The 23,594-nt window shown below is 33.6% G+C and overlaps 3 protein-coding genes across 4 annotated transcripts; 2 read left to right on the top strand and 1 right to left on the bottom strand.

The window, feature by feature from the left end:
• The first annotated feature begins 176 nt into the window (after window positions 1-176).
• On the top strand, window positions 177-6,995 carry Stim (stromal interaction molecule). The gene is made up of 9 exons (XM_066281645.1): window positions 177-443; window positions 502-656; window positions 846-1,078; window positions 2,274-2,386; window positions 2,598-3,085; window positions 3,455-3,713; window positions 3,771-3,833; window positions 4,966-5,104; window positions 5,160-6,995. The coding sequence occupies exons 1-9, from the start codon at window positions 287-289 to the stop codon at window positions 5,515-5,517; spliced, it is 1,965 nt and encodes a 654-aa protein (XP_066137742.1). The 5' UTR covers window positions 177-286; the 3' UTR covers window positions 5,518-6,995.
• A 916-nt stretch (window positions 6,996-7,911) lies between these two features.
• On the bottom strand, window positions 7,912-14,658 carry Pez. The gene is made up of 9 exons (XM_066281546.1): window positions 14,306-14,658; window positions 14,087-14,255; window positions 13,749-13,990; window positions 13,467-13,692; window positions 10,722-12,248; window positions 8,983-9,201; window positions 8,598-8,780; window positions 8,219-8,545; window positions 7,912-8,156 (listed from the first exon to the last, which is right to left on the bottom strand). The coding sequence occupies exons 1-9, from the start codon at window positions 14,656-14,658 to the stop codon at window positions 8,028-8,030; spliced, it is 3,375 nt and encodes a 1,124-aa protein (XP_066137643.1). The 3' UTR covers window positions 7,912-8,027.
• A 543-nt stretch (window positions 14,659-15,201) lies between these two features.
• On the top strand, window positions 15,202-23,094 carry G9a (histone-lysine N-methyltransferase G9a). 2 transcript variants are annotated; one of them, XM_066281569.1, is made up of 15 exons: window positions 15,205-15,487; window positions 15,833-16,092; window positions 16,171-16,348; window positions 16,492-16,613; window positions 19,288-19,478; window positions 19,538-19,710; window positions 20,188-20,393; window positions 20,451-20,683; window positions 20,734-20,939; window positions 21,082-21,204; window positions 21,255-21,452; window positions 21,509-21,768; window positions 21,818-22,068; window positions 22,120-22,295; window positions 22,935-23,092. In XM_066281569.1, the coding sequence occupies exons 2-15, from the start codon at window positions 15,834-15,836 to the stop codon at window positions 23,050-23,052; spliced, it is 2,694 nt and encodes an 897-aa protein (XP_066137666.1). In that variant the 5' UTR covers window positions 15,205-15,487; window position 15,833; the 3' UTR covers window positions 23,053-23,092. The 2 variants fall into 2 exon arrangements, with proteins under 2 accessions (XP_066137655.1, XP_066137666.1); XM_066281558.1 differs by having other exon boundaries at window positions 15,202-15,487; window positions 21,818-22,295; window positions 22,935-23,094.
• Window positions 23,095-23,594: the final 500 nt, after the last annotated feature.

Below are 23,594 nucleotides of genomic sequence, written 5' to 3'. Positions count from 1 at the left end.
ATAAATAGTACTCAGCTGATTTTTGTCAAGTCGAAGAACAAATGACAAATTTATGATAGACTCTGCTCTACTTCCACATAGGTATTATGATAAAGACAAAGCTAGCTCAGTAAGAGTAGGTAAATGAAAAGAAAGAATAATATTTGGCAATGACAACGTCAAAAGGGATGACGACTACGTCCTAAAAAATGTCAATAAAGTTTTAGTTTTAATAAAACTCATATTGATAAAATTACAAGAAAATGTTACATTAAAATTCCATTTTTTCATTGTGTACGGCTAAACAATGATTAATAAAATGATAATTTATCTATTGGTGCTTAATGTGTGTGTAAAAATCATTGGTGCCACCAATATCCAACTGGAGGCCACTGGAGATTCTCCCAGAGTGCCTCCTGTTCAAAGAACTACCTCATCCAACGATTTTCATTCGGTTGCTGAAAGTATGTTAAGAGCAAAATAACCAGAAAAAATGGTAATAAAATAGGGTTTAATTTTCAGGCCAGCTTCATGCTTTTGATAGCTGTAGCTATGATGACTTTGCCTGTCTTTCCATGGCAGCAAGCGACAAGCATGGTTTGGAGGCAATTGTAACTTTACATAAACAATTGGATGATGATGCAGATGGCAATATCGATTTTGCAGAGTCTGATGATGTAAGTGTATTTAATAAAACTAAAATTCCTATACTAGTTTCTGTGGGATTTTTGAACAGGTGAAGTGCAAATAATACCATAGTTTCATAAATAATTTATTAGCTGTTAATGTGGTTTCAAGTTTTTTAAATATGATTTTCTAAAGTAAATATTGTATATAATACTTAACTATTCTCTACTGCACCACAGTTTTTAAAAGAAGAGCTGAAATATGACTCTGGAACAGAAAAAAGGCAAAGAGCTTTCCACAAAAATAATGACATGCATATATCAGTAAAAGAATTATGGGAGGCATGGTTGAGATCAGAGGTACATAATTGGACTGTGGAACAAACCTCAGAGTGGCTTGTGAATAATGTTCATTTACCACAATATGTTCCTAACTTTGTTTTGCACAAAGTTAAGGGAGCTAATTTACCCAGGTAAGTTTACAACTGCTATTAATCTTCTTACTCAATATTTCACTTTGAATCTCTCTTTTTTTTTTGTGCTTCACATATATGTATGTCTCATTAGGTATATAAAAATTTTAAGTCATTGCCTTACCAAAAATTTTGTTTATATTATTGCAAAGTTTCTTGAACTCAAACTTTTTTCCTTACCCATATTTTATGTAGATAATAACATTCAAATATCATAAATTTCTGACCCCATAGAGAACTCTTTTGGATGTTTACAGTTGGAATCTTTTTCTAGTAGGTTGTCTGAATAGAGTTACAGTTCAAACAACTAGTTTCCTATTAGTGAGTATGTTTAAGAGAAGTCTCTCAAAAGTAAATTTTTAATGTGTTGTTCTAGCCCATATGTTTATAAATCAGTGCTGCCATACTGATACAATATGAATGACACTTTGATATTTGTATATTATAATCTAGTGTGACTTTCATTAAAAAAATTTAATTTTCATTTACCTAACTAGCCCCATAGCATTTTTACGTTAAAAAAAATACAGATGTTAAAGACCATTAATTAAGAGAATTAAAAAGTTTTTATCTGTTAAAAATGACTACAAAAATAGCAAAGACATTTCAATTTAAAGATTAAAAATAAAATATAACATTTTAAATAACATGAATTGAGGCATAACAACCCTGAACTATCTAAACACATGATCTCATATATTTTTTTGGGCTTTTCTGGTGTGTAAGATATTCAGTTCAAGTTGAAATAAGAATGTTTTTTGGATATCTACATTTAATATGAGATTACAATTGCTGCTCCAAACATATGAAGGTACATTTTGGATTATAAAAAAAGCTGAAAAAGATAACAGCATACCTGATCTTAAAACAATTATTATATTATCTTATAGATTTTCAGTATCAATTAAGACTTGATGTTATCCAAATAGCCCTTAAGAATAGTACTCACCTTAGAGAGAATAGTTAAACAATTGTAACATCTTGTATCTCTGAAACAACACATTCACATATTATATGCTTATCTATGTTAATTCTTTGTCATCTTTTGATGCAAGGAGTTTGTCTTTAAGCTTTTTTGTACTGTGTGGAAACTCAATATAATAATATGTATTAACCAAACATTAAAAACTGCTGCTAATGAAGGTGTTCATCTCATTGTGAGCTGTTGGTTAGTGTAAAAATACTATTTTCACAGGTTGGCAGTAAATAATGGGAACTACTTGGGCATCCTGGGTATAAAGGATCCAATTCACAAGCAGAAAATCTCGCTCAAGGCCATGGACGTTGTTCTCTTTGGACCGCCAAAAGGTAAACTAATTCATACTCTCTAATTAATAACGTGTGTGGAATATGTAACAGACAACAGCAAATACACAGTCAAATGTTGCCGCTAATCACCCATTTCATGAATTTTTTGCGGCTATAAAATGTCGCTTAATGGTAGATATATGTATTAAGTTTTTTTTTGTATTCATTGTTTTAAGCTCCGTTATATATTAGCATTTCCTTTTGTCTTCAGAAGGGATAACCTGGAAGGATATCACACTAATCCTCTCGGCTGTAGTGGTTCTATTAGGTGGCTGGCTTGCTTATCAGCAAAACAAAAAATTTAAAAGCCACCTGAACCGCATGAATCGCGACATGGACAGCCTACAAAATTCAGAAGAAGTTCTAGAAAAGCTGCAAAAACAACTGGAAGAAGCGAAACAGGCGGAGGATGCAGCTATCTGCGAGAAGCAAAACCTGGAAAGGATGCTGCAGGATTCCAAAGGGGATCTGAATAGTTTAACCAGCGCTTATTCGGAGAGTGACATCACTCACTATAAAGAGGAAATAAAGTCGCTGAAGGCGCAATTGGAGCTAACACAGGCGGCTTTTAAAAACACTTGTTATTTGGCTCCTCCGGGATTGCAGCAATGGCTACAGCTGACTTATGAACTGGAGCAGAAGAGCTATGATAAGAAGAGAGCAGCTGCAGAGAAGCAATTGCAACAGGCCAGAGAGGCGGTAAGTGTGAAAAATATACAATTAGCTGTTTGCTCATTATATTAACATTGCCTGGTTTGAGGTTTTAAGGAGGCAAAAGATACCTTAAATTTGACAACTTAGTTTAACTAGTTTGTGGAGTTTCAATTTGTTTTATAAATAGGTTTTTTTCAATTTGTAAGGGCAAAAATAGTGAAATTCTCAAATAGCCCATATTGACCAAGAATAATTTTATAGGAATTATTACATTTTGAATCTGCCACTGAATCTGAAAAATATAAAATTTTCTTCATTATTATGGTTGGGAGTATAAACCTATGTTTGATTGGTGTTGCAATAAACATTCTATACAGTTCTTATGAATGATTTTTATTTTATCTTTTCTGTTAGTGTGAAAAACTTCGGAAAAAACGATCTAGCCTTGTGGGAGCTTTTGTTTCAACTCACGGCAAAGCCATAGACGACGTGGATCGAGCTATAGTAGAGGCAAGAAGTGCTTTGAATGAAGTAACTTACGAGTTACAAGAGCGTACCCATCGGTGGAGGCAAGTTGAGCTTTTGTGCGGACTTCCTATCACTGTAAACATGGGTCTACAGAGCTTAGAGACTACTCTTTACAAGAAGCAGGAGCGCCTCAATGGGTTCAGTGGTGGGTGGATTCATTTGCACCAAATTGTAATTATTTGTTCGTTTTTTTTTATTTTAGTGCGAATGAATAGCATGGACGATTTGGACGTTAATGACGAAACTGGGTCTGTATACGGTTTAGGTAAGCAAATTTCATGTGATGAGGAAGCTGAGAAAATGTAGGTTTTTATATTTATTCTTCGTTTTAATTTCCTAATTATGTAGTGAATTTCAGTACTCATTTCTTCCTCAGTTATACTTATAATTGCCTATTTCTGTGCAAATATATTTGTGTTGTAGTGCTAGTTTATTTTTTTAGTCCTCACTTGCCTTGGCAAAGCCGTATGTTCATACGACCCAATTTCCCTTTTAAGCGCAATACTTTCAGTATCTCATTGCCTGCAATAAAACTTAATATTTGTCAATAATTAATGAGGTATCCGATGAATGCTAACGTGCACACTGAGCTAAAACATCATATTTGAATAACTTAATTGGGAATGGTTGGTTTTAATAACTGCAAACAGTTTAATTAAAATCGCGATTTTCCAAATAGTCACACTTATCAAATATAAAAGGAAAATTATCCTGTACAGATGATTGTTGCTTGTAGTGGTGGAACTGGTTTTCGTTTGTAGGAATTTAATGTGTTGTCAGTTGCATAGCAGTAGATGGTGCAGATGTGTTACTCCACATGCAGTGACCTTTGAATGATGGAATTAAATGTAAATTTGGGGTATGTAATTCATTAGTTGTTATTATGGCGATCAATACATCAATTCGTGCCGTCATTTTAGAGGTCATTGTCAGAGTAATGTGCATGTTTATTTAATTATAATGCCATTTGTGATTTTATGTTATAGTTGACAAACTAGTAGGTGTTCTGTATTTTACTGGGTGTTCTAACTTCGTAGTTACGCTGTTTTCAAAAAGATAATTGCGAAACAATTGCACTCTTTTCAGTGGCCATATTAAATAAATGTGTCTGGACACTATGATGAAATATTCCCATATTCAATTGTTTGGAAAAATTATCCGCTTTCCTGATATTTTCAAAAAGCTTTATATTCTGTCATTTTTATAATTTATAACTCGTTTGTTAACCCTAAAAACCACATATTAATGTATTCCGAAAAATGGTACTGTTTCTCAAATTCTTTGTTACTACTTATATAGAACACCTTGTATATTTTGTCCTTTAATCATTTTTGCTAGGTCAGTACTTTCAATCTGTTCTGAAAATCGTGAGAGATGTATATTTTAAACATTTTCAGTTCCTCCATATTCGGAAATTCCTATCCAACACATGGCTTCGCTAAATGAAGATGAGACTTCAGAAAGCGAAAATGGAAAACAGGATGAGAACGCTAATGAATCAAGGGCTCAAGATTTTTCCTTTCAAATTGGAGGAATGTAAGTTTTCTGCTATTTTTTCTCAGCATCATAGGGAGTATTTTTCAATTTTTAGCTCTTTCCCTGAAGATCTAGTCACCAAACCTCTGCAATTAAGCAATCACGTAAAATCGGCCAGTCAATCGAATATCAGCGCCAAACCGACAAAAATTTTCACGAGGTCCCTAACCCAAGACATCAACGTTGAGGAAATTCCCAAAACCAAATCTTCCTCCTCAGAGGGTACTTTGGAGACAGTCAAACAACGTCCTTCTACAATTCAAGAAACCTCAATCTTGCCCAAAAAAACTGTCTCCATAGAAGACGACATATGTTCGACTGATTCTTCTCTGATTGAGGAGGGTGAAGTAAAAAAGAAGAAAAGGAAATTGTTTAATTTTTCCAAGAGGATTAAGAAGGGTGAAAAATCTTGAATGTTTTAATGCGGTCCCCTATCGATGATCTTATATTACTAGTTTAGCCTGACGAATCTCCACGTTTTTCCTTTTTAGTTTTATTTGCGAATACTAAAGAATGTGGTTTAAATAACGATTGATCTTGCGAAGGTGTTTAGGTTGTAAAAAATACACAGAAACCTGACAATAATATAAGTTTGGAATTTTTAGCGTTTAGGTAAAAATAGGTACGTACAATGAATATGAAGTATGTGACTCAAGGTCAACATATGGATAGAATTATTAAAGAACTGAATTATTTTTGATCAGCGTGACTCTAAAATCACTTTCTGCAAGTGGCTAAGAACAACTGCTTTATCAGTACCGTTTTTCTAGACTTAATTTTTTGAAGAATCAGGCACACTTACGCACCAGCAAAAAGTGATTTTACGGTCACTTTACTTAAAAATGGTTATATCAAATTAAATAAAAGAAGTTACTTTGTCCATTTGTTGTATATGATAACTTTGATTTATATTTCAAGACGAAAACTCACTTTTTGCTTAACTTCTTTAACTATCTGCTTGTGTTCTGACTTTTGTGATTTCTGTTTTGTAATTTAATTATTTATTTTACACTCTTTATGTCTACTTCTATGTAAATGCTAAAAATTCCAAATTTAAGCTATTTCTCGCAGAAAATAAATCTTCTATTCAACTGACAATAATAGGTAATTTTTTTTATTTGAGTTGTATAGGTAGTCATATAGCATCTGTGAAGGTACTTATTAGACCTGAAATGGTTATTTGATGAATAAATATATCATGCAGAGCTCAAGTTTCCTTCGAAACGCGGGTACTTAATTTTCGTGTTTAAATTGAGTAAAACCCAACCATATATGCGACTTCAAGTGGACGTAACAATGGCCAGAATGGAATACAACATTCCAGACCTCAGCGATATACAGGGAGTCTCAAAAATATGTTTTTACTAATTAAAAAAAGATACTTCAAAATAGTGCGACTTTGACCAGATTGAAGTCGAAGAAATAGCCGTCAAAAGCTATCTGTGTGTTTGACCCATTACCAAACATTATAATGAAACAAGAATGGATAGAAAAGGCGATCACAGTATAGCTTAAAAGCGCAACTTTCAGTTATTTGTCCCATATTTATTGAAATTCCTATACGTTTATCCTAATACTTAATACTCTATTTAGACAATTCATATACTTAAATTTTATTAGGTAGACCTTTTTACCTATTTTATATGTATATTTTGCTGGAATGTTTTTGCTTTAGTGGAAGTTTACCTACTTTTTAATCAATTTATTTACTTCTAAGATTAATTATTTAAGTAGTTGTATATGTATAAAGATAGGTATGTGTGCCCTATTTCTTCTATCGTATTGTGATATTAGAGTTCTAGATAGATAATGGAATTGTTAAATTACCAGTTAAGGTGTACAAAATCATTTTATGTCTATTGGAATACTTAATAAAACTATTTCGATAATATCAGGTATTGTTAATTTTTAGAAAAGATTCCTTATAAAGTTTACACTCTTATATGAAATTTACCCCGCACCTTCATCATGGCTTTTATCTTATTTTTTAGCATGTTATCGGGCGTTCACAATTTTGTCGGTATTTCAACTTTCTGTCCTTAAAATAAATATGTATTGCAAAATTCTTTATGTTCCTCTTTATTATAAAAATTTGATTTTTTATAGGCCCTGCCGAAAATCGTTGCTCCCCAATTTTAGCAGAAATTCTGCTTTGCAGATATTTCTTTAAATGCTTTACACTCATTATTTACTGTTTTTTCCAAGGAACTCTTTTGAACATTTTTTTAAAAATACATTTAATTTTTATGGTTAAAAAATATTGATATACTGCGTGTTCAGTAGAAGTTTATAAGAATTCCTGAAAAATTATTTTGTGGAACTTTTTAGGGCGGCTTCACTACATTTTCAGTTTAAGTAGCAATTTTTCGGTTTAGCTCGAGTTAACTAGATATATTTTTCATCGCTTCATCATAGATAATACATCTGTTTCACTAAAAACATTTTTTTCTTAAATATACTCAATGTCCACCGTTTAGTCACGATTTCAACGTAAATTTTCTTAGAAATGTTTTTTACATTTGAGACGTATTATTCGTTTCACCTTGCTTGAGAATAATATCTCAGACACAGGTGAGGATTCTTGTAGTGGTGGAATTGCATATTATTCATGTTATTCTCAAACTAGATAAATAAAAAATTAAATTTTGTTGTTTAGAGTAAAAAAAATTACATTGCACAGTCGTTACTTTGTCAGAGTTTTGACATGTGGTTCGTCATAAATGAATTACTTCTGAGATTTCTTGGCGATATTTCCTCAAGAACTACGTTATCTTTATTTAGCAACGAATTTTATGAAACTCCTGAAGTCTTTAAATCATATAATCTCAGTTTTATTTTCATTTAATTACAAAAAGACAAAAACAAACATGCAGAATTGCACACAATATGATTAAAACATGGCCTTGATATTGAATGGAGTCGCTCAAATAAGTCTCGTTTGCTTCAAGTAGTGAATGAGCACCGAATAAACGAACCTGTATTGAGCGATGGTTTGGACCATTTGAGGCCGCTGCTGCCTTAGAAGTCCCACAACGCCCGGTATACAAACTTCCTAAAAGTTATGAAGAAACATGTCTCGATTAAGTTTAATGCGAAGTTAATTGGTGCAAGTACTTGGTTATGATCAACTGTATACAGCAACAAATCACTGAGAATCGTCAATCCCGTTCTTCCCACCCCTGCGGTGCAATGTACCAAAATGGGGGGATTTTTATTATGTCCCGGTGGGATTTCGTTCATTGAATGCTGGTAAACGCTTTGCATTTCCTCTAAAAAGCCTAAGAAGTGTGACACTGAATTGGGACACCCCTGGTCGCCCCAATCCGTGTAGTGTAAATGCCACATCGTGCGATATCTTCGCGAAACCACTTGGCACAGTCTTATTTTACTCGTAATACAATAGCCGGTTTTTTGGGAGAATTCCCACCACACTTGGTAGTCCTACAAGAATGGAGAGCCATAACATATGAAGTGTCAAATCGTGAAATTTTACTTTTCCCACGTTAATACATCTGTCATCCGCATCGGGGAGATAAGAGAGATCTTCCGTGTGGTCTGTCAGTTGGACCAAAAGGTACACTTCAGCTTCCCAAATGCACTGCCAGAAGTACGGCAACGTCGCCCTAGTAGGCCCTTGGCCTGCTATGTAAAAACGCTGTTTACTGCCTACGGTGGCCTGGAAAATATATTGAAACTTATGCATCTTAAATAAAAATTTCTATTTTGACTGCTGTCAAAATATCTAACTCTAACATATGGCCGCCTTCTCAAATTTCGACGCCATTTGGAAATCAAACATTTTTTTACGGCTGTCAAATATTCTTCAATGAAAAAAATTCAAAAATTACGCTGATTTTTAATTTCATTAGGATACTTACAGTAATATGAGATGCATTGATATAGCCGTATTTGTTGCCCTTTGAGGGCGTCAGTCTCAATCGGTTGTCCTCATACGGCAAAATGTCCTTAAACCTATTAAATATGGCGTTTTCAGGAAGGAGAGCGGTCATAAAGTCGGCATTGTCCTTCTTTTTGGGTATTTTGTCGAATTCGAAAAATAGTTGACTGTCCGCTAACTTATTTTCCAGCAATTGGCACTGAAATTGGAATTATAAATGAAGGGAATTTGCAGAAATTAGACATGAACTTATATCACCATTAAGACCGACAAAAATATGAAATTTAATCTATATTTCACAATACGCCCAACATTTACGTACCAGGGGCAATTACGTAATTCAATATACAGGACGGTTTAGAAAAGCAGTAACGACGAGGAAGGCACAAAACTATTATAGCTGAAAATGGTCTGTGGAAACAACTGTTACAGTCTATCAAGTCTTGATGTTCGTGTGTGTGTAGTGGGAGTGACATTATTCTTAGCAGCCACTCTATATCGTTTAGAGTGAATTCGGATACCCGTACCGGTGCACACCTAGTGCGATAAACTAGATGACTGTTCGAGAGTTCGTACTCTATTATGACATTTGGTAATATGTTAGATAGCTTTACGCACGCAACATTCAAATCCAAATAGCTTTCCCCGGATATATTACCAGCCTGAATGCGCATTGGTGCGGGTGCTTGAATTCGCTATACGTTAGTTATCTATTCGTGTGAGACTCTTCTTTCAGCGAGTCTAATACTATCTTAAATTGATCGCTTCAAACAGAATATTATAATGCAATTCCGTCCTTTTGGAAACAATTTGATGATTATGATGTTTCACAAAGCTATTGTTAATAAAATCAACATTTTTATTGAATCAAGCTAAAAAGAAATTATCCTAGTTTTAACAAGTTTGTTCGCGATAACAGATAACGGTTATGGAATTCAAGTACACATGTGAGGAAAAAAGGCTTGTAACCGGCAATAACGTAAATGCCTACACATTTCCCAACTTTAATGCACAAATTATCTTATCTTGTTACTGACGTTAAAGGCGTTGCAGCCATTTTCCATTAAAAAGAAAACGATCAATAAGAAAAAGCAATTAAGGCCTACCTTGTCCGATTGTTAAAGCAACAATTACTCAATGACGAGAATCATTAATGAGATTTGCAGTATGAGGTTAAGGAAATCAATTACGTAGAACATTTGGAGGACTTTTAGTAAACGTAATGTGAAATCATAAGATGTTGTGTTCATATTGAAATCACATTGAATTGATATTGAAAAATAGAAAAACATGACCACATAAGTCTTAAAAATATAATATGTATTTATAACAAAAGATTCATAAGTACCTACTTTTCATTGCTACTTTGCAGTGTAGGTGTTTTTTGCAAACACATGGTATATGATTTTTTTTTAAATTGTAGCATTCTCATTTCACAAATATTAATGAGAAATAATTGTCGGTGGTCATCAAACATATCTTCAAATTAACTGGTTATTATAATCTTCATAAGACGATTTTGATTCTATTAATAACTGTTTTAACTTGTAAATATGTTAATAAGTGGCAATAATGAAAAAACTGAAGTTAATTAGATTAAAAAAACTCACGTTTAACCCAAGATTGTCAACAAAATAGAAATTTTCCTTTGAGAAAATATCAAGTTCTGTGTCAAAAATGTTACTATTTTATTTGTTGTAAAAGCAAAACAAGACTTACCATAGTTTCCTTGCTGATGGAGGGTGGTAGTGGATTGAATTTGGGCTGTCCAGTGGACCAACGATGCTTCGCACTGCCTTGTCCTTTATCTTCTCTCTTCTTCTCCATCTTCAATGTCGCACTTTTCACTTTCACCTCTGACTTTTTGCCCATCAACAAACCCCACCGTTTCTTTTTCGTTTTACTGCTGGAACTGTTTAGGCTAGCGTTCGAAACTGTCTCGTCTACGTTACTGAACGAACCCGCACTTACAGTACTATTTTCGGTCTTATCACTGCTTATTGTCACACTGCTCGTTCGAAAGGATTCTTTATTGTTGTTCGAATGCGCGATGACTAAATTGTCTGAATGAGCAGATATGTTGGGCTCGACAAGGTCATGTTTATTATTTTCTGCTTCATTATTAGTCACGTTTACTCCTATGTTGGCGTAGACATTTTCTCTGCGATTGAGACCGGTAGTTTGCAACTGTGATTGAAGCGCATTCACCAGAGAATGATTCACAACTTGACTAATATCAGGGGCGGAGTGAATGCTTTGAGCGCGACTGCGCATTTCTGTGTCATTTTGCCATGTCATTGGTAGATTTTCGTAAATGGGCTCAGAAGAATTTGATACTTGAGCGTCGTGCGGGACTAAAGTCTTGGGATTGCGCATCACAACAAAGCCGTTATTGGGCAGTTTATTTGTCTGCAATATTTGCTTCATATTTGCCGGCAGGCAGTAGATTATATTACCATGCTCATCGTAGACTTTTTTTATGTGTTTAGTAACATTAGGATTCTCGACTATCAAAGCCTGTTGTGGCCTTGTAAAGTTGTAATTGAAAATTGAATTAACATTTTCATAAGCACTCTGCTGTTGTGGTAAATAGCTGTGAGATCTGTGAATGGGATGCGCAGTTGCAGCTTGATATGTTACGCGTTTAACAAAGCGATTATCGCTAGAAACCAAATCGGGACTAGACCCACTAATCAAGTTATTAACGAACATATTAGGGAATTTGGCCTGTTGTGATATCCCTGCCAAATCCGGCGTAGAATTCGAACCAATCCTGTTCACAGGATACGGAGGTGGTTGTTTATTGTATAAGTGAACTATTCCCACATTATCAAAGTTCACTTGCCTGCTATCATTGCCATAAACAAAAGGAGGGGACTCTACAAAGCCTGGATACATACCCTTTTGCTCGAAAGTGTTGTGAGTCAAATCAGGATAACGCAAATGAGCACTGTAAGCATCGCTTTGATGTATTTCCGGTTGGGAGCTATAGATCATGGTGTGAGGTTCATTGGGTGGCAATAAGGCACTCGAAGAATTCCGGTATTTTTGTTGAACTGCAGTTTCGTAGTCGGGAGCCGGACGATAAGAGGGCAATAAACTACGAAGGTTTTCACGATCGGAGGAAGCGTGTAAATCGAGGCAAGAAGTGGATTGCGCTCTTTGAGAGAGGTTTTGGGAGGAGAAGTTAGTGTCGCGCTGGGAAGGATACGCCATATCTTCGCAACTCTCCATTTCTCGGGGATCCTGAAATGTTTTGTTGTGTACTATAAGTTTCTAGTAAAACCTCGTTTCGAAAGAACTATTAAGGATCAAATTGTTAATTTATGTTATCTTCACCTGCAAAGTAATTTTCATAGAAACTTTGAAATATAACTAGTTGACTAGACTCCAAACTAGAAAAAGTATTGGTCAGATTTTTTGTTTCTATGGAAAGTAGTTTAATGTTAATTGGCCCTAAAAGCTAAATTATTAATATGCTGTCAACTTTAACTGTAGACTAAATTCCATAGAAATATAAAGTAACATAACAGTTGTAATAGTAATAGTTTATTGTTAATATTCAATGATAAAACGGGATATTTAGAATTACACTCATTTGTTGTTCAACATTGAAAACAGTAAAGTTTTAAGTTGATTTGACAGAGTCACTCAAATTAAAACGATTTACTAAAACATTGAAATCTGTCTATGCCATATTTGTATAAGTTTGGAGTCTGGCAAATTTCTATTACCCGCAACAATTCACAAATCTTTAATTGCAAAAATCATATTTTTAGTGCTTTAATCTTTTACAAATTTTCTATTAAAAGGAAACTATAATTCTGCAAGCAATTGTATTCTTAGGGGGTCACCCACTATCATCTCAATTTAGTATGCACATGACGGAATTATTATGCCATCAGAATATAGACTAAACCAAGTATCATCATCGCTTAGGAACTGATCATTGATGTAAAAAAGAAAGAGTAATAGGGCTACTATAGATTCCAATACGATACAGAGGAGAGCGCCAACGACAGACTCGCTGTCACCGACACGCACCACCCGCCGTCGATTCGACAACTGCGAGGTCAATAATATCTTTGCAGTCGTTAAAGCCATAAAGTTTTAACTTGGACAAGAGATTTCCATACAATATACAACTTTACTCAAATCGCAGATTATAGAAGCTTTGTACTAAGGGTTATGCACATTAAAATTGCCTACAATAGTTAAGCTCATGAAAGTATCAGCGTGTAGGAGGACAACACTTCCTAAACTCTTAACAAACAAATAAAAATTAGAGTTAAGTACTCCAAACATTCAAATGACATATATCATAAAACTTTTAACTTACAGCCTAGGTAAGATTCTTGTTTTCTACAGAAATGAGCATGACACATTAATATTGAAAATAAATTGACCCTGAATCACATTAAACCGATGCTCAAAATATCAATCAATAGGAACTTTGGAACTTACTTCTGCTTGCTGAAAGGCAGGAAGATCTGATGTATTTCTATTGTCTGATTCAATCTCATTATTCATTTCATATTGCCTAAAGAACATGTGCTGTAAAACACAAAATCTCCAGGAATGTTTTGCACTATCTACATCAGGAAAGAAAAATTCCACCTTATCCACACCTCCAACTGACTCAATTATAAACTCCTTTTTATGGTTTATGACATTACTTATGTCTGACCATCTAAAAATATAAACCACTAACTTAAATTTCTGCTAATATTTAATCCAGAAACCTACACAAAATGTCTAGAATTTCTCTCCCCATAAGTAACTGACACCCCAGTCAAACCTATTCCAATCATAACAATATTTCCTTCTTTTTCTTTTACTTGGAATTCTTCTTCTCCATATGCTTCTAATTTTTGACAGGCACAAATGTAATACTCTTCAGCAGTACTTTGAGGAAGATTATGTAAAGCTGCATGTTGCCTACTTGCAGCTTCTGTCAATGATTCTAATGTAATTGGGTCAGTAAAGGCCTGAAATGACATGTAAGAATGATTTCTAAAAACAGCAATACTAAATCCCCACATATTGCAATCTTGACTACCGATTGTTATTGACATTTAAATTACCTTAGGGAATAACTGAAACTCTTTTAAATACAGCCCAGTATGTCTTTCTGAGTCAAAATTACCAAATTCAGCTTGCATGCAATAACTTGCAAGTTCAATAGCTTGCTGAGGTGTACATGACCATCTACCTTCTATTACATCTTGTTTTAATTGCAGAAAGTAATGATATCTACAATATTTCTTACTCACACAAAATCGTTTCTTAATTGAGATACCTACCTTGTAACTTCATCTGTAATCAGTCTTACACCAGATGTAACATAATACATAACTCGTAAATGAACAGAGAGAGCCCTGGCATGCTTATCCAACTGTCTCTTCATTGGTTTGTCTAGTTCTAACCAGCACAGATTGTGCTCGCTGTGACAACTCACATATTGCAATCCAAAGAATTTCAATTGATTTAAACCCAATTTTTGACAAACAATATCCAGGCAATCTTGGCCAGTGCTTTCAGAAGATAAAGTGCATTCCACATTGGTTCCATCCAATATTTCCACAGATATCACAAAGAGGCTTTTTGATACCACACTGTAGTGTCGAGACTTTTTAAGTTTCAACTTAAATGGCATGGCTGATTAGCTTAAGAGCTGCAGGTAATTAGTAATGATATTGCATTGGAGGCGCTGACTTATAAAATACTGATCACAGACAATTTCCTATTTATAAAAGGATAAATTTATAGGCCAATATTTTTAGCTCAAACTGCTTGGGACAAGAGGAGTGGAAGATATCACTTTGCGATCTGGCACATCTGTACAATATGTTGATTAAATCATTGTAAAAGGAAGATTACACTTTTTGTGTAGTAAAAACTCAAATAATGATTAAATTCCATGTAAAATAACAAAAATATTTGGAAAAATTACAAATATTTTTGTTATTTTACTAATCCGAACTAACCTTTCCATTTTGAGAGATGTCAGATATATGATGATAAAATGGCGTCTTGACGCGTGACCTTGAAGTTATATGGCTCGTTAGATTATAGTGTTATCCTGGTTTTATGTTATGTAATTAACAGAGACACAAATGATTTCGTTTAATCATTGTCAAACTCTTTTAAAATGTGTCTAAAAAGTGAGAAGGGGAGGTAAGGTTATGGTAGAAGGTAAATCTAGGAATTTAGATAAAGTTACAAATATAATAATTATTAAAATAATAGAGTTTCCATTCCTATTACTTCGCTATAATAATCATAATCTATAGTTTTAAATGTATTTTATATTTTGAACTATAAATTTTCCCTATTATCTATACAATATCAAGTATTTCCCACTTAAAAATCGAAGATTTTCTAGTGATATCAAAATGTAATCTTTAGGTATTGATATTTGTTGTTGGTTTTGTGATAATATAGTGCAACATAAGCCACAAGCAGTCTCAACTTTCCAAACTAAGGTGAGTTCTTATATTAATAAATAGAATTATGTATTAACCATGTTTGATAGAGGATATTTCTCTCATTTCAAATTTAACTAGTGAGGATGAATTGAACATTGTGGACAAATATTTATTTATTTATCGATAATTATGTACTATTAGGAACGTTAATAACATATGGTTAAAGAAGTATGATGGTAAAATAGACGTCAATATCTATAGCTCTAGTTTGAGTGGAAGTTCTGTTTTACCCAGATTTACCTGTATTATTTGCTAAAACTTGTTTCTTTTTGGGTTGAAGCAGATTAGCATTATTAACAACTATTTCTTTTCATTCCAATATGGGACACAAAATATTTTCAGTATGTCTTCAGTGTTAGAAAATGAACTGACCAAGGTCAAAACAGGTAGTTTAGATGAACCGACATGTGATGCAATTGCACCTGAAATAAAGTTAGTTTCAAACGAGGTTTCTAGGCCTGTTGCTAAAACCTCAATGAGAACTAGGAGTCGCCCCAGTAATAAATCTGTATTACAAAGTGCAATTGCCAGAAAAGAAAAGTCTTTGCATGTGGATCATAAGCCCCGGTTGCGTCAGAGACGGATTAAGCCTAAAGCTTCAGGTAAAATTAATATTAAGAAAGCATTGATAGTAACTCTCTTTCGACTCCATTCTTCCATTCCTTGATTCACTGTTTTAGATACTCACTCTGATGAGGAATCTATATCTATTAAAAAGATGCCTCCTTTAAAAAGGATAAATAATCCCCCTTCAATTACTGTTAAAAAAAATCGAGTAAATGAAGTTTCAAGTTATTTGTGTGATAAAAATAAGACTGATTTAACGGAGGGCACAGGCTTGCAAGCAGAGTTGGCAGGGTAAGTTCTTAGCCCAAGTAAAAATATATGAAATTTGGAGATTTTTAATGTTGTCCTGTATGGGCATTGAATTCTAAAATTTTTATGTTTTGTTCTGATATTGCTTGTTGCCTGTTGGTTCTCATTTAGAAATATTTGTTTAGTGGTGGTCAAGGTGTTGCTGAATTAGTACTTCAACATGAATGTGTCACAAGGGAACATTATGTGACTGCAAGGTTGTGTAAATGCACTGAAAATAAGAATTTGTATGTGAAAAATTGTTCAGGTGAGTAGAAATTAAGGAAAATGCATTATTTGAGAATATTTTTGTCAATAATATGTCTGCATTAAAATTCATTCACAATGCTTTTGGATCCACCCTATGTATAAATTTTTTACATATTGCCTCAAATATATTATGACTCATACAGACAACTAGTTTCCGGAATGGATGGTAAGTGGTTACTCTGCCTTAAATAATTTAAGTTTATTACCCCTCACTGATTCATAATAATAAGTTCTAGCCTTGTTGTTATTTGTATGGGCTAGTTTTCTCTTATATTGTAACTGTATCTAAAAATATTAGATAAGTTCACACACATAAATACTTGGAGCAGTGGCCTTCCATCAGTAATATTCATCCATTAAATATATCCTTGTGTAATTAATATCAAAAGCTAACAAGTGATATGTTCTTTATCAATTTACTGTACAGTATGCTTTTGCATGTCAGACCCTTATGTGATTCTTCAAATAGCAAAATAGCTTTAGAAATCACTGTATAAACGTGGATAGTAAGAAATTGAAACATAAAAGCACTAAGGCGTAGACGATTTACAATTGCATATTGACCAAACAGAAAAATGAAATGTTCCCTGTGCAAGGTCTGCATTTCAAAAGAAATCGCCTGAAATTTCTGTCGATTGAGAGAAAAATTTAATTAATACAACAAACGTCGATTTATATATCTAGGGGAAAGTTTAATTTGACATTAAATAAAACTGTAGCAATCATCTCCTAACGCCCAGCTACCCTCATTTTGATATTAAAAACCCAGCCTCCCATTGAGGAGCACATCATTGCAAGCGAAATTCAATTTGTTATGTAGCTGAGCAAGAAAATTGTAATCGGTTAAAGGAGTCGGGAGTTAAAAGGAAAAATGTGTCCTTTTACAAATAGCATATAGGGATCAAATAATTCATTTTATTAAGTGTTCAAAATGTAAGCTGTTATTAGTGAAACAATAATAAAGTCTGTTTTCAAAAATTTCGCGAACATTTGCTAAAATGTGTCCAGTAATATTTTTACATTCAAGGAAAATTTTATCTTCACTTCTTGAAAACTTTTAAGTGGAGCTCTAAACACGTTTGTTTTTAAATAACCCCAAAGAAAAAAATTAGTGGACTGAGATATGGAGATGATGCTGACTATTCTAACGTACCTCTTCTACCAATTCATTTTTTCGGAAATCGTTCATTCAAACATTTTTGAACTGCTAAGGCATAGTAAAGAGGAGCATCATCTTGTTGGAAATCCATATTGTGTTGAGAGGGTTTATCGTGTTTTGTGAAAAGTTCAGATATAGTTCACCAGTTAAATTTTCTTCCAGAGAAAGTGGTCCAATAATGTCGTTTCCATAATTACCTGCCTAAACGTTGATTTTTTTAATGGAAATTAAGTGCGACTCTCTTGAAATAGATGCGGATTTTCATTGTTTCAATATTTTCAGTTATGTTTATCAACATGTTCATTTAAACAGAATGTTGCTTCGTCATTAAAGCAGATATTTTTTTATTAATTGAAGGTCATCCGCAATTCGCTAGCACATTAATTCGTAAAATTGAATCCTTCTATCATAATTGGTGCAACATTTTGTAAGGAAAACATTTATTCATTCTCAATGCTTTGCGTACGTAATCAATTGAAATACTTGTTAGCTTAGCGACTTTCCTAATAGACAAAGTTGGATCTACAGTGAAGTGGCCTGGCAGTTCAATCTGGCATGTTTCGTCTACAATTTTTGCCTCTGTAATTTTGTTTGTTACAAAAGAACCTAGCTTCTTGAAATTTACGCATGAACTTCATCACGTACTTATGTACTATGTTTTTATCTTGATGTCTCTCATTCAATACTTGTACGATTCTTGGAGCACATCTATTTTTCAGTTTCATAAAGGAAAATTATTTATATTCTTTTAGATAGGATATATCTAATTTTAAAATGAAGATTTCAATGTAAAGCTGACTACAAAAAAAGTGACAATTCAAATAATAAAATACAGTTTTTTTAATTATTTTTAATTTTCCTCTTAATCAAGACATATTTCAAATGGTTTATTTTGGAATAAATACCCTGTATAATCGCGCATTATGGCACGAAACTTTGTAGGAAGATACGGATTTTTGAAATATTAAGTGTACTACTAGCGAATATTGCAGAGATATCTACGATATTTAGATGATAATATGACGATTTACATCGTCAAAACTACATAAGGTTCAGCTGCATCATTGGAAAGCGTTAGTATATTTGGATGATTCTAGTCACAAACCATGTGATTATTATTTTTTTAATATTAAAAAAGAAATCTGAACTATTAAAGGCTTTCAAAAGCTTGTCAAATTCAACGGAATATTTCAAATGCACTTTTACACCATTGGTGTGGCAACTTGAAATAAATACATATTATATAGAGGAATTCCCATAAGTAGGATCGATCCAAAAACATTGTGGGAAGTTTTTAATTATATGCTTAATGTAAATTTGGTGTATTTTCTGAGGTCAATTGGTTCACAATTTCTGATGATGTGAACGGTCAACTTTGGTTCGAAAAAAATGGAGAAACGTAGATAGGTTTATATATTTAACTTGAATATAGTCGTTTTTTTGATATTATAATTTATGTTTTCAATTTCTATTGAATATTTTCAAGAAAAACCTAGTTATTTGTTTATTTTAGGATCGCAGTTCTGTACTGCCATTGATGCCATTAGCGACAAACTTATCGGATGCACAAAATTAGTCGATGTCGAAGACGTTCCTATATTCCGGCCGTCAACTCGCATTCCCTTCGGAGTATTTTGCGAATCGCACAGAAAAAGACTGATCAGACACAATTGTTGTCCTACATGTGGTGTTTTTTGCACACAGGTTAGGCCCCAAAGGATCACATTTTTGGTCAGAATAGCCACGCTTCTTGTATTTTCCAGGGAACATTCTCAGAATGTTCCTCGAAACATCACTTCCACAAAGACTGCAAAATTTTCAAGGGAGAAAATGCTTATTGCCCTCATTGTGGCGACTCGGCACCCAGTAGCAATATACTTATTTCCATGCACTTAGACGAACCACCAATTTTTCTTCCCGTCCAACGATCTCTAGTGTAAGTAAGAGCCATAAAACGTTACCGGAAACATATTTATTTTAATTTGTAGACTGATTGTTGTTAATAGGAAATTACGCTATTATTGTGTTCATATTGTGTTTAATTTTTGTTATGTTTTTGCTTTAATAATGTTCTTTATTTGTTGCTTAACATTTTAATTCCTGTTTAATTAATTTGCCAATAAAACATTATATTCACTTAGACTTGTGAGTTTTTATTTTTATTTTTCCTATATTTCCGCTTATTTTGTTTCATCAGTATTAGAGGTCAAACTTGCGACGTAATCAAGGGCATAATGATAATAGAGTGACAACTTCAGGTATTATGAGCTGAAAACATATTTATAACATAGGTTGGGAATAATGCTAACTTAATTCTTTTAATAATTAAGGAAAAATTGTCCAAATCTGAACTATTGCTACACAAGAATACTGATATACTATTGACCTCGTCGGTTTTGTATAATTTTTATAGCGCAGCAGCTAAAATAAGCTGTAACACCTCCCAAGAAGCCAAACCAAACACCACCCGAATCATCTCTTTTTCACCACTTTCAATTCCATCTGAGCGAATGGAGGAACTGAACGAAGTGGTGAGGATTGAAATCGATGAGTGCAATCAAACAGGGCTTTGCAGAGCCATTGATGCCTGCGATGCTCGAAAAGTATCTGCAATATTAAGTACACTTTTAATTTGAAATAAACAAATTTACATCTAATCACCGACTCTTATTGTAGAAATTGGCAACATTAACGTGAACGCACCTTTAGAAGCGCATAACAATGGCACTTTACTGCATTTAGCAGTTTTAAAAGGAAACTTAGATATTGTTTATTTATTAATTATGAGTAAAATTGATTTAGATTCCTTGGATAATGACCAGAATTCCCCATTAATGTGTGCAATATCTGAAGGCAGGAATGATATTGTTAAACATTTAGTTCAAGCAGGAGCTGAAGTCTCATTAAAAGTTTGTGTTGTAATTTTGTTTTGCGTCGAAGATTTATTGAGTGTTTACAGGGAATGGATGCCATGACTTCTCTGCATTTAGCAGCCAAATCCGGAAATCTTGAAGCGTGTAATATAGTCCTATGTAATGCTGTAATGCCAAATTTGGTAAATGTGCAGGATGACGGAGGATGGACTCCTTTAGTGTGGGCTTGCGAACATGGTTATAAGGAGGTCGTGAAATACCTGCTTTCAATGGGGGCGGATATTAGTATCAGGTTTGTTTCGATTTAGAAAAAATATTTAGGGACAGATTTTAATTCTCATGATGATTTTATGGTACACCTTGTGTTGTAAGTATGTCCTATTAGATCCCCTCACAGTAGTAAAATGAAAATAAAGAACGATTTTCTTATTTAGGGATGTAGAACACAACGTAGCTTTACATTGGGCCGCCTTCAAAGGCAGCACTGAAATTGTCGAGTTGTTATTGAACTTAAAGACTGATATTGATGTTACCAACATACATGGAGATACCCCACTGTAACTAGAATTCCTTTTGAAAAAAAAGATAAAATAAAGTTGTTTTTCAGGCATATTAGCGCTAGAGAGGACCATTATAACTGTGTAATTTTACTTCTATCTCGGAAAGCTGATGTAACCATCATTAATAGGAACAATGAAACTCCCTTAGATTCAGCCCCTAAAGATGGACTTTGCGCCATTCCTTTGGGGTTTAGCCTTCAGCTCGCCCTGTCTAGCAATTTACCCAGGACACATCTCCTTACAAAGTTAAATTCACAAATCACTAAAATTTTCTCTATTACAAAACAACTTTCAATTCCAGCGATATTTCTAGAGGTAGGGAAGTGAACCCGGTTCAATGCTGCAATAGTATCGATTCAGAGCAAGAACCAAGAAGCTATGATTATATTAAAAAGAGCTGTATTAGCTCTGATAATGTTAGAATAAATACAAAAATAACAAATTTGCAGTATTGTTCTTGTCAAGACAGATGTAGGTCTTCGGAATGTAAATGTGCAAAATTGTCTTTAAAGTGTTGGTATGATGACAGAGGAAAACTTCTTCCTAACTTCAATTTTGATGGTAAGTTTTGTCGTTTTCAGAGGATTTTAAAAGCTTCTTTTCCTCGTAGATCCTCCATTAATATTCGAATGCAACGATCTCTGCTCTTGTAACTCAATTCTGTGTTCAAACAGACTAGTGCAAAAACCTTCAACTCAAAAATTTCAGCTGTTTAAAACAGAGTTTAAGGGTTGGGGGATCAAAACCTTGAATTTTATTGCTTCTGGCAGTTTTGTGTGCGAATATGTGGGAGAAATTTTGACCGACTCAGAAGCTGACCTTAGGGAGGATGATAGTTACTTATTTGATCTAGATAACAGGGTAAGAGAGATAGAGAACAGAAAATTTATATTGATCAATTTTTCCTTTCAGGAAACCGATTCTTTCTGTATAGACGCCAAATTTTATGGCAATTTTTCACGGTTTATCAATCACTCCTGTCTTCCCAATTTATATCCGATTAAAGTTTTCATTGACCATCATGACTTAAGGTTTCCAAGAATAGCCCTTTTCGCCAGGAGGGATATCACAGCAAATGAAGAATTGAGGTAAATAACTTTGCTCCTCCAGATTTTTCTAAAGAGGAAATAAATCTCTGAATAGAATTATTTCTAAATCAATCTGACAACGTTGCTTTTATACAATTCTGTTAAATATAACATCTGAGTTAACGATCTATGAATGTAGGAGAAGTGGATGTAGCATAGTTAATGACAGTTTCGTTTGCTTTTTTTGGCAAATTAACCACTAAACTGAATATTGTCGTTGATTCTTTCTTTAGTAAATATTCAATAAAAATAAATAAAAACATCGTTTAGAAAGCTTTTTTGGACATGGAGAATAGATTCTCTGAGATTAACGGCCATACTCTTCAAAGACCCACAAGCCGGGCGTAATTTAAATTGATGCTTTAACATGTAAAATTGTTAATTTAAACCAGAAGTAGGCTTAAGCTTGAGTTGTAGACCTACAGGGATAAGGCTTTAATGTAAGCTTGATTTAGAGAAAATGTCTTGAGTTAATATTCATTTTGATCCTTTTGGCAACCTTGTATATCAACACCTGTTAAACTTAGTTATTAATTTTTTTGAGACTATCGTTAGGCACGGTATTGCCATTTTTCATTAACGAACGAAAATCCCAGAATTCGTAAATTTTTAAAAAGATAAATTCAGATTTTTTTCCAGTTTTGATTATGGCGATAAATTTTGGCTGGTAAAGTGCAAATTATTCACTTGCCATTGCGGAACTGAATCATGCAAATATTCTAAAGAGACCATTAAAATGAGACTGCTGGAGAACTAAATTGTAAACTATGTAAATTGAGGAATTGTAAGAGTATTGCTAATTTTGATTGTTGTTAAAAACAGCTTTTACACATAAATAAATAAAATTAAAAAATTATTGTATTTTAATGGGCCTTATTAATGCTAGTCCGAAGTATTGCTCATCGATGTTAACATTTACAAATCTTTAATTTGTTTAATAAACACAACCTTTTTACGAGATTTTCGAGGTTCGCAAAGTTGAAAACGCTTCGGATATCTTACTTAAACTTTCCTAACTTTTAAAACTCAAAATGCGCTTTCAAACTTTTATTTTCGAGAAGAGGCGATTTCGATAGATCCACGAGTTTGGAGAAATTTTCATATTTAATAAGTTTCGGAACACTTCAGATTACTGAGGGAGTTCGCGCGTGAAATAGCCTGTCGGCGTCGATGATAAACAATTCCTTAATATCGCTTATAGCTGAATTAAAAGTTACCATTTGAGGCGGTAACTCAAGAATTTTGAGGCAAATTTTAAGTGCATACTATGAAGTAAACTGGAGCCATAATAGGTATTTG

The sequence above is a fragment of the Euwallacea fornicatus genome, chromosome 1 (assembly GCF_040115645.1).
Source record: "Euwallacea fornicatus isolate EFF26 chromosome 1, ASM4011564v1, whole genome shotgun sequence".
NCBI classification, from domain to species: Eukaryota; Metazoa; Arthropoda; class Insecta; order Coleoptera; family Curculionidae; genus Euwallacea; species Euwallacea fornicatus.
Note: the sequence above shows the minus strand (reverse complement) of the source record. Positions and strands in the feature narration are given on the sequence as shown.

Bases quoted from the DNA above. Each gene is read 5' to 3' on its own strand.
- Stim (XM_066281645.1), top strand. From the start codon at position 287: ATGATTAATAAAATGATAATTTATCTATTGGTGCTTAATGTGTGTGTA. The intron at 444-501 runs GTATGTTAAGAG...TTTAATTTTCAG, and splicing joins TTTTCATTCGGTTGCTGAAA to GCCAGCTTCATGCTTTTGAT. The intron at 1,079-2,273 runs GTAAGTTTACAA...CTATTTTCACAG, and splicing joins AAGGGAGCTAATTTACCCAG to GTTGGCAGTAAATAATGGGA.
- G9a (XM_066281558.1), top strand. From the start codon at position 15,834: ATGTCTTCAGTGTTAGAAAATGAACTGACCAAGGTCAAAACAGGTAGT. The intron at 19,479-19,537 runs GTTAGGCCCCAA...TGTATTTTCCAG, and splicing joins GTGGTGTTTTTTGCACACAG to GGAACATTCTCAGAATGTTC. The intron at 22,296-22,934 runs GTAAATAACTTT...ATTTTTTTCCAG, and splicing joins ACAGCAAATGAAGAATTGAG to TTTTGATTATGGCGATAAAT.
- Pez (XM_066281546.1), bottom strand. From the start codon at position 14,658: ATGCCATTTAAGTTGAAACTTAAAAAGTCTCGACACTACAGTGTGGTA. The intron at 13,693-13,748 runs GTAGGTTTCTGG...TTATATTTTTAG, and splicing joins AGAAATTCTAGACATTTTGT to ATGGTCAGACATAAGTAATG. The intron at 9,202-10,721 runs GTAAGTCTTGTT...TTCCAATTTCAG, and splicing joins CCATCAGCAAGGAAACTATG to TGCCAATTGCTGGAAAATAA.